Source organism: Perna viridis, chromosome 11 (genome assembly GCF_037379345.1).
Source record: "Perna viridis isolate PV_CMFRI_1.1 ecotype Kerala chromosome 11, ASM3737934v1, whole genome shotgun sequence".
Lineage (NCBI taxonomy): Eukaryota > Metazoa > Mollusca > Bivalvia > Mytilida > Mytilidae > Perna > Perna viridis.
In genome coordinates this window covers 8,174,348-8,185,439 of record NC_142455.1, presented here as the reverse complement: position 1 = coordinate 8,185,439, position 11,092 = coordinate 8,174,348, and the positions used below count along the sequence as shown (strand labels likewise).

The following is an 11,092-nucleotide window of genomic DNA, read 5'->3' as shown; positions in this document are numbered from 1 at the left end:
CAACCTACTTATTTCACCATAGATATGTGTAACGAAGTAAGTGCCGGTGACGTTCTCGTTCAAAATTGCAAAATTGCGGCATTCTTTCTCATTACAATTATTTTCATATATCATAACGGTAATCACGCGAGGCGTTGCTATGTTTGGAATACTGAATATTGAAATATCTAGGGGGGTTACAGTAATCGGCAAATCTTCCGATATATCATTTTTACATCTCAGAGTTAAAGAGGAGTTTATGACCAGATTAAATTCAACTCCCCAAAAAATGATTCAAAACCTTTGGATATTGCTCTAACACCGTTACTAAATATGAAACGATTGAACATAGCATTTGCGAGGTTGAAATATCATTACTAAAACATATTAATGATTCCTAACACTGTATTTTATATGCGTAATTTGTCATGTGTCTGTTTCAAACAAACAATAACAATACATCATATTTAATATCAACAATACAAAATATCTAAATGTATTAGGGTCAATACTGGTGCAAAATATAAACGATTTTACTTTACGTATCATAAAGCCTTCGCCGAATTTTTCAACGTGTCATAGTTTTCTTTCCTCCTTTGTCTACCCCGGATTTGGCTTTAAATGAGCAGCTCGGAGGGCATTTCTAGAAATGAACAGAGGACGCTTACCCTACCAGTATGACAAAAACTATCATTTTGTTAGTGTAATATCATGTTGGTGCACTGAGTTAGAATTTCATTGAAAATGCAATAAAAATGAACATTTCAAGGACAGATAACTCTGTCAAAAATCTCATTTTTCAAATATTCCATTGAAAATTTCTGAGCAAAGCCAGAAATGGAGAGATCAAAGAAATGCTTTTTTTCAAATAGAGAAGTATCCTTGAGTAATATTACATTGTCAGATCAGTAGGTTTTGACATGCGTGATTTTGATTTGTCCACTTTTGTCTGATTCTTACCAACACTTACACTTACAACCGCTTATCTGTAACTATGACAATATATATAACTTAAGTGTTTCTACCCTACAATAGATTTGGTAGATTTGGTAATAGCACAAAATAGAGAGTTTGCCTTGCGTCACACTGATTAACCCAGAAGTATCAAACTAAGTGCAAACTGGACTTCGGTTGTTATGCTTTCAACAATACATATTCCGGATTAAGAAGTCCCCTTTATATCGTAACTGTTTCTTTTTTCTTCAGGTAATTCCGTTACCTCTTAAAAAATGATAATAATATTCAGCAAAATTCCAAGAATACCTCACAGAGTATTAGTAAAATGTTTCTGCTCTATAGTTGCAACTTTGTGAAATCATCTTATATCTGTCCACATGATTAAATGTGTGTATGCTTATGTTATCTTCAACAGTATCCCACAACTTTACGAATGGAACAAGACGACCATACAAGTAACTGACCAGCACAGAAAATCAGATACCAATAATATGATTTAAAAGTATTCGTCGATTCGCTATTATGTTGTACAGGCTTCTTATAATGTGTAAAGTTATCAGTTTGTATAAACAGTCGGTGCATATAATTAAAGTGAAGTAGAGCTATGCATTTAAATGAGGTAGTGGTGAACGATCAGTGATCAGTAATTTAATCATACGTTGCAAAATGATGGACGGCAAAGTTTGTCAATACAAGGATCGACTTCATACGATGGTTTCAAAATTAAGAAGACTCTCAGACTATCGACATTGAAGAAGTCTTCAAGCGAAACAAACCGCACGAACTCTTCCAAAAAGCTTCTCATGCTAAGAGGATTCAAAAAATCCTTGATAAAAACCTTTTTGCAGTGCTTTTCATCAACATCAGCAAGAATTTTCCAAAATGTGATAAAATCTTCCATCGCCAAGATAGTGTTTTTCTTTCGAAATTCAGGTGTGGAGAATGCATCAAAAAGTCCGGTTATAAGAGGTCGCAATGTGTTTGCCATACCTGCAGGTTCGTAAACACCCTCGAGATACAATACGTATTCTTCGACTGATATGTCTTTATTTGCCCCTCTCTTGAAAATATGATCGTTCCATAACTTTTTCTGGTCAGCCTCTTTAACTGCGGTTTTTCTGTCGCCAATAGTTTTACGGATCACTTCAAGCTTTGCATACGTTTTCTTCATATCATTTTGGCTTATGATGCCATCTTGGTCGGCATCCAGTAGGTAGGCAAAAAACCTCCACTTGCGTCGGATGAAGTTTTTCTCTGAAAACCAATTCAAATGTAATCATGGACAACAGAATTATTCGGATTATATTTGCATGATATATGACCTCAAATATAAAGTTTAAAGCAGTAATATCTAAACACACAATTTAAAAACATTGCAGAAACAATTAACAATAACATATGACATTTATTTGAATCACTTTTGTATTGTAAAGAAGTTTGTTCGGTGAGGGCAAAATTTGGCCTCAAAAACAAAGTCTAAATGAAGAAAATTTTATGTTCTTTCTCCCGCTCTTTAATGTGTTGTATAGTTGATTTGATTGGTTTATGGTAACAATTTGAACATAATTATATGATTATATTTAGCCTTTCAAACTTGGTTGAGATTGGGTAAATCTGTAAAAAAGGCTGGAAAACACTAAACCATTCTTTGTGCAGTTTTTCATGCAGTTAATAATGGTCACATGCCTCTTGACTCTCTTGCTTCATATATTTTATGTATAATTGTCAGTTACAACTCTAGTAAAAATATCCTGTGTCAACAGATGTGTGGCCACTTCCGTTACACACAAAACCCATCTTAAAAATTACAGAAATGTCAAAAGTTAAAGGTTTTTGTATAAGTTAAGTAAGTGCATACTGTTATTTCTGGAACAACGTCATGAATCTCGTCAAAAACATCTTATTTTCAGAGTTACCGACCATTTTACTATACTACTACTACTACTACCTAGAAATCCGCTTTAATCATTTTTATTAAATGCCCAAATCATGAGGCCAACAAGGGTCTTTACTGAACTTCCACCTTCATATTGTTACTCCCTTGACTTCCGAAAATTGTTTGAACAATTGTGTGCTGATATTTACCGTGATATGATACATATGCTGAAAACGAAGCAATTTCAAGCAATATAGATGAAATTAGCAAAAAAGCATTGCAAAAGAAAGTAATAGCTAAATATTCATGTCAACTTACTACTGATAGGAACAGCTACACATAAACCAAGAACAATGTAAACGGCATATGAGGCAAATACGACGACCTGCCCAATCTTGGCATTGTGGTAGTAGTTGTAGAAGGTGTCATCACAAAATATAGTTGCATTGATACCGTAAAAAGAAAATACCTTTGAGGCTCCTGAAAGATCAATTTCATTTATAAGTATTTATAGGTAAATTACAATTTAATTTTATATGAACTTTGTTTTTCTCTTTGATATTATACTGAGGTATCTAAAATCACCACGGAAAGATGTAATGAATACTTGGTTTAGTATGATTACGCTAATGGCATATCTCTCTCTCCCTGCCTATTATTATCACTGAATATGCTATAATATTAAAAACCAATTTCCTGTGCAGAGGGTTTACTTGCTATTTCAAAGTTTTACACCCCTGCCAACGCAATGTTCAATACCCCTACAAACAATACTTTAACCTCCTACTAAAATCAACCAAATTATACCAAATCAAGAACAAAAACTCTTGCAAAGTACTTGTTTCATGTACAATCTATGTAAATTTTATCTCAAAAGCACAACACCCAAATGAAAAACTAAGACTGGATATGTAATCTATAACTGTTTTTGGTGAAGAAATTAAACTAGATACGGTGGGTTTAGTTTAGTTTCTAAAAGACAAGAACCCTTCACTAAGATTGTTCATTTAACCAATTAAAGGACGCCTTCACTAAATGACAAGTTGGGGCAGAATATATGAAACTTTTGTAACTTTCGAACAATGACCATTTTACCGTGTCCGATGTTAAAACTATATCACTCGATGATATTTCCCTTATTTCAATGGTTATAGTAATGTGGAACATGAAAAAACTCTAAACACGTCTAGTGGTTCACTCTTAATCGGAACGTACATTAAACTCTTGCCCGTTTTTTCAGGAATATATTTGCAACCTTATCCATTGAAACGTTCTTGTTCGGAAGAGTGTTTAATGTTACATGTACCACAAGTATTGAGTAAAATTTATCCTAATAAACGTACTCTTTCAACTTACCAACCATGCATAACGCGAAATTTGCCAAAAAAAGCCCAAAACAAAGAAAAATCAAGTAGCCACCACATTTATTCCTTCCTTCCTGGTCGCCGTTCCTAACTCTGCTAGTCCGTCGACGGTCACACAGCCCCCATAATCGAAGGAGAAATACAAATAATATTGTAGCACACATCACCCCTCCTTCAGTTTTCAAATAAGCGGCCAAATCCTCTTTTACAGTCTGGTTTCTATCTTTCATTTCATATTTTTTGCATTTTCCGGAGTATTGAATGGCTGTTAAAGAAAGGTTCAAAAGAAAAGATGATACTTAAAATTACATAAAACGGATCAAGGCTGTTATGGACCTTGATATTTACGTAGAACCCTACAGAAAAAGCGTAAATGGTTATGTATTAGACTGTGCTGTGTCCACTTAAGCTATAACCAGAAAAAGCAACAGTATCCGGTTTGTACTTTCATCTAAAGACATTTCAGAACACTACAACTGACAACGTGTACTATGATAAGTTTAACCGTATATTTCAAATGTAGGAAGATTTAAACCGTATTGGCTACTTGAATAATATAACAGGGCCTAAAAATGAAAGGTGGTATGAATTTATGTTTCTACGAGAGCGTTGCAGGTTATACCTGTCTCATATTAGACCTGAGATAAAGGGAGGTAATTCAAATTGAAAGGTTTCCAGTCACTAAAACGTTTGAATGACTCCCGATATCCATGCTTTGAAATGACACTGACGTTTAAGGGTTATCAAAGTAAGGAGCCTCAAGCAACCTTCCTCTTGTAAACTAGGAAAGTAAATATACAATACTAGTGTAGTACAGAAAAATATAGAATGTATTTGTATGAGACTAAGGAAGGGGAAGTAACTGCGAGGCTCTGCCGAGCAGTTACTCCCCTTCCGAACCGAATACATTAGACGTTTATTGAAAATCCGCAACAATGTTCTGAGAGATGGACATTATTTGACGAAATATTGTGAATTGTAATTACTTTTAAACGAGTCAAAAACATAACATAAATATTCAAAATTAACAACAATTTCCGTCATTTAACATGTTTTCCTGTTGTGAAATAAATTCTTCCGTGACCTACTTTCACTTTTGACAAAGTTATTGATTTGTTGGATTGTGTGTGTGTGTGTGTGTGTGTGTGTGTGTGTGTGTGTGCGCGCACATTCATAGTGGCAATGTTCAAAGCCGTGAAATATCGAATTGATATAACCCTTTAAATTGGCGGGTTACACAGTATGCATATGGTCTATAATTGACGGTTTACGGCATGAGATGCAATAATTGCAAAATCCCAGTACACAATATACAACTTTATTTACATCTGGTGAAAATACATGTGTACAGTTCGGACGTCAGGGACAGACTCTATATTTTTTACATAGGATCATAAAACACTTACACAACATTCCTAATTTTTTTGGGTATTACATCATTTAGCGATAATTGCTATATTGACAAATTTGCTTGGGGCGGTTCCTCAACTCAATGACAAACATAAAGATTAACAGGGGATTAACAATTAGGCGACCAAAGTGAATTACAAATAAATAAATGTTAATAAATTAATATAGATACTATAGATACGAAGAAAATCTTATAACGATAAAACAAACAATGTCCAGCACTTAAAGTTCAATAAAATTCTGTTTCCACTAAAAATGTCCAAGGGGTAAGGCTGTACGTTTTCTCTTGGTTATATTGACACGGCTAGACATCTTTGTTTGGGAGAAGGATGGCACAATGTCTTCGGAACGCTGATACTGACAGACTGACGGAGGAGATTCGATGGGACGCGTGATTGTGATGGTGGGCGGAGCTTAATTGCTGTATTTGCTACTATACAAATAAAGCAAAAATTGATTTAACACCCTTTATTTGCCTTTTAATGAACTCATTGCTGGATAAAAATTGATCATATTCTTCAAATGGATACATTGAGAAATATATATTGCACTAAATGAGAAAACGTTTAAATGCCTTCTATCACATTTGCATACGCAGACTCTTTTTGATAATATATTTAATTCATTCTTTGTCTTGAGATAGTACAACTAACTTCCAAGTTTCTTATCAATTTAACCTTTTAGAGTTGAGAAAAAAAAACTTCATTTATAATGCTTTTGTTTAAACTTTCATTATGTATCTATGTCCAGCATAAACCCTTTCCAGCATATGACTGTGCCTATCATTTGATTTTTTTTGTTCATCTATAATATTTGTTTAACATCATTTTAAATCATTACTCGTATCATGCTGTATTTGACAATGCTCCGCGTTCAATACATGGTTTTACCCATTAAAGTTTTATTCAAATTTTGACTGATACAGATATTTTCCGATGCCTTACCACAAGTGATTTTTTCTAATGCTTTATTTCTAGTTTTAATGGGTCATAAAATATCATTTTTGAGCGAAACTTGCAAATGGGTTTTTGGAAAATAACGGTTATGGCAAATATTTAAAAAAAAATTGCTCCTTTTTGTAATTTCGGAGAAAAATTCCAGTTGCCCTTTTAAAACATAAATACAATACAAAATACAAATCAAATCCTATATATTAATATATCTGAAGTAATACTAAGTTGTTTATAAGGATATTTTGCACAACAACGATCCTCAAATATGGTTCAACATGGCCAATGCTTCATTATATCCTGTTATAATTAGTAATAACTGTTCAAAATCTGGAAGAAATATTTTCTGAAGATCGTAGATTCAGAGGAGAGGTGCAAGGGATTGATACCCCCTTTTTTATTGAAAAATGTGTTCATGTGTAGCCTAGCAGATCTAGCGGTCGAGGGCTTAGACTTTGTGTATGTAGTGTTGCCATAGATGTTACAGCGGTACGAGTTCGAGTCCCGCGGAGGGAACGACCAAAATTTGCATCGCAAATTTGACAGTTCTAACATCGTTGGTAATGTTTTTTAGTTTTATATTTCATTTGCTTCGGCGAGGCCTTAATTGATATCGAGAGTATATTTTCCTGTTCTATTATAAAATGACAAAATAAACAAAATGACACATTGTACACTTACATTTCTGTATGTTAAAAATGGCAAATACCAATGCTGCAAGCCATATCAACTGCTGGCCAACTAAAAAAAAAACAAAAAAAAAAAAAAACATAAATATACAGTTTATTTACTTTAAGTATCTAGGACGCTTACTCTACCGGTGCACCTGGTCCATGCTCCCAGTCTTTAATGTAGTCTGAATTGCTCATTTGCTATTGTTACTTTGTATGTATTTTAGTTACTTTATGTTCTTTGTTGTGTGTGTCTCTTTTCCATGTCTGGTTTTTGTCCCTGGATTACATTCTTTTGATCACCGCTATAACCTTGGTTCCCTTTATTACTCTTTCAGCATGTTGCTGTTTTCTTTTTCTGTATTTAAAGTTCCGAAAACAATTTATACAAAGAAATGTAACATTATAAATATATTCGTTTTTTTTTTTGTTTTTTTTTTGTTTTTTTTTTGTTTTTTTTTGGGGGGGGTATAACCTGTAATACCTGATCGATGAGATATATATGCCACAACAATGAATAACGAAGATCAATCATAAAACCCAATTGAATGCCGTACATGTACTACGTATACGTAAGTCTTTTCATCGGCTAAAACCCAAACACATTACTCGGTTTAAACAGTCATGAACTTATTATAGTCTACAGATATGACTGTATTTTAGAGAAGGGGAAATTAACTTTGATTTTTTCAGAGTTGCTGACCACAAATATCCCGTTTGCAAAAAAAAAAAAAAAATAACAGACAATAGTTTGACACTTAGTATAGAATATCGAGTTCGAAGCAGCTCTCAAAACATGTAATTGTTTTAATTTAAGTACACAATTGTTAAGGAATGATTATTTAAGTAATAAAATCCACAACAAATAAAACTTTATTAGTAAAAGTAGCTATAGAAATCACTTCAGGAAACAAAGCAGCGGTCAAATTGAATTGTTACACATTGTATATTTTTTTTTCAACTTTGACTCTCTTGTTTAAAAGCGCGCATGTCAGTATTTTTTTAAGATTCAGAAGTTGAATCACTAGCTATGTATTTCAAACAGTGATTAAAATGGAAAAGTAGACAAAAGGTTAAACATTTAAGAATTGGCTATGATAAAAATTTTGACTATTGAAAAATAACAAATTTTCCATGTGCATATTGTTTATTTCGCGAAGTGCAATAAACAAAATATGCACATGGAAAATTTATGTTATTTTTCAATAGACAATTTTTTTTTCATAGCCAATTTTTATAAATTATTTTTAAAACATATTTTTATCTTTAAACATGAGAAAAGTAGCTCTGAATTTAACTGAATAGGGGCGTGTCAATATTTTTTATCACTTGAGATATAACAAAATTATTCTAACCAATCAGATTACAGTATTTATCTCAAATTAATTTATTACAAAATAATGTATTCCTTAAACAACCGTGAGTTTACACACAAAAGTGAGTTTACGTTATATTTAAGTTGCAGTCTTTGTAAAAATCATGCCAGTGATGTAATAGGTGATACATCTGTAAAAGGGCTACACATTTTTTATGATTATTAAGTTGTTTTGTGGGTCTACACAATGAAATGTATAATCATTCATTCCAATCTGTCTGTTCTTAGGAGATAATTCACATCGAGTGTTCAATAGCTTCTATTGTATTTCAGTGTCAATTAAAGAGTTATCTCCATTAATCGTGAATTCTATAGTACATTTTATAACGTATATCTCATAACAACAGGGTTACATGAAAAGCCATATGTTTTTTTTTACTTACTATAACATTTTAAACAAAATATCAAAAGGCTTTACAACAATGTATTACATTTTGCCTTATTCTTAGCAGGAGAGATACTTAAGTAATTGTTAATGTTGAAATATGAGGTACTAACGTGAGTCTTCGAATAATTCATGAACTTTATCCCACATATTTCTGTAATCACGTGTCTTTGATGGTTTTGGAGGTGGTTCCTCTCGTCGATAGAAAACTGCGTCATAAGCAGGAGGTGGAGCTAAAACAAGAACATTATTTATTCATGTTTTTTAAAAGTATTCAGATTGATTGTTTGATCGATAAGAACGTTAGAATATCTCGCTACAGTTCTTGAAATGATCCGCGCAACGGTTTGACGGATCGATGACCGTTGACTGATTGATCGCTGACAGACCGATAACCGATGACCGGTGACCGATCTGATCACAGTTATGTTATATAAAATGACGGATGATCTGTTAAAAATAAAACAAATGTAAGATATAAGTATAGATTGATATTTACATTTATTGAATTGAATAAAAAGTGTAAAATTGACAAAGAAAACACCGGAAACTGTAAAACATATTGACCGCTCTGTGTTCACGTGATGTGAACACCGGTTTTATGGATCGGTTTGACGTACGGATGATTGATCGGAAACTGATTGGTGCTCGATGACCGATCGCAAATTTTGTTGCGCGGATTGGTTCTGGTACTGTATCTTTTAAGGTAAAGTAACATAAAAATCAACTGTACGATCAAAGGAGGGGGGTCCATTGTATTTTAAAACATTGCGTAAATTAGCGTAAATTAGCAAATAAAAGATATATAATTTTATCTGTTGCCAAAAATTATATTATTCATATCAAATTAAGGAGCATAAATGATATATCTTAGAAAATGTAATAATTATAACTTCGTTATTTGCAACCAGAAATTATGTATCATGAATACAATCAGTGAATGCTCCCTGGAGATTCTGGTTATAGTGACCGCTGCATGATGGGTAACAGGTGACCGTGTTAATGAAATCTTTATCACTCCTGTAAATTCACAAACTGGAGCAGACCAAGAGTCTTTGCTACACGTAGACAAATCTTGTTCTATCAATTATGCTTCGAGTACTTAATACATTTGCGATATGAAATGGGTAATTTTTTTTAAACAAAATTTATCATGCGCCATCCACTGCCTTCATGGTTTTTGACTGGACACCCTCTTAATAATTTATAAATAATGCTTAAAGATAGTGTACGATGAATAATACTAATACATGTGGTATATATGTGGTAGATAGATGAATAGTTTGTACACATAGTAAGAAAGCACAAATTTGAAATACATGTACATGTACAGTCAAACAAGAGAACATATAGTCGATTATTATGTGCATATATTTATTTGATTTCCAGGTCAAATTTGAAACTAAAGTATTATGCTCTTTAAGGTAAATATAAACAAAATGAAATAATAAGAATTAGCGTTACATTCTACTTACTCAGATCTCGAGCTTGTTCTGCTGTCATTATCCCGGCTGGAGCCGGGAAAGCACCATAGCTCCCACCCGCCTCAACATATCCAATGTTGTCATGTGCAGGAGGGCAATATTCTGGTGGAAGCGGTCCCGTTTTCATCATGGTATGTTTCTTAATCCCTTAACAGTTTTTTTTTCTATAAATCAGATTTTCGTATCTCTACTTCTAGTTCTCAATATATCCTATTATCGCCTGCGTTTGTGTCCCTGATTATTTCACAACATCAAGGTATTTTTCAGGTTATTGATTGATTAAATGGAACAGGTATATACTGTAGCTATGTAAATATTGACGTATTGAGGGTCAAAATATGTGACAAAAACATTTAAATGGCTTTATGTGAATAAATACACTGTAACTTGTCTAAATTTTTAAATTTGGCAAAGATCCGCGTATTCCTTGTAATTTAAATATATACTTGTGCTGTGTAGTTAATTCTGTAATAGTTAGTCTTACATCTGTAATGCGATTAATGTGTTTGTTTCAGGATAAACAAAAAAAAAAAGGAAACAATTATCGTGGTATGATAATTGAAATGAACGAACAAAAATTAAAGGGACGTAATTCAAGTAATACATTCCATATTAGGATCGCCATTTATAAATATAACCCT

At 33.0% G+C, this 11,092-nt stretch overlaps 1 protein-coding gene across 1 annotated transcript; it reads right to left on the bottom strand.

Moving 5' to 3' along the window:
- Window positions 1–430: 430 nt before the first annotated feature.
- On the bottom strand, window positions 431–10,754 carry LOC148602846 (uncharacterized). Its single transcript, XM_088554061.1, has 6 exons — window positions 10,443–10,754; window positions 9,081–9,200; window positions 7,218–7,277; window positions 4,169–4,441; window positions 3,131–3,292; window positions 431–2,190 (listed from the first exon to the last, which is right to left on the bottom strand). The coding sequence occupies exons 1-6, from the start codon at window positions 10,579–10,581 to the stop codon at window positions 1,589–1,591; spliced, it is 1,356 nt and encodes a 451-aa protein (XP_088410187.1). The 5' UTR covers window positions 10,582–10,754; the 3' UTR covers window positions 431–1,588.
- Between the last annotated feature and the right edge of the window lie 338 nt (window positions 10,755–11,092).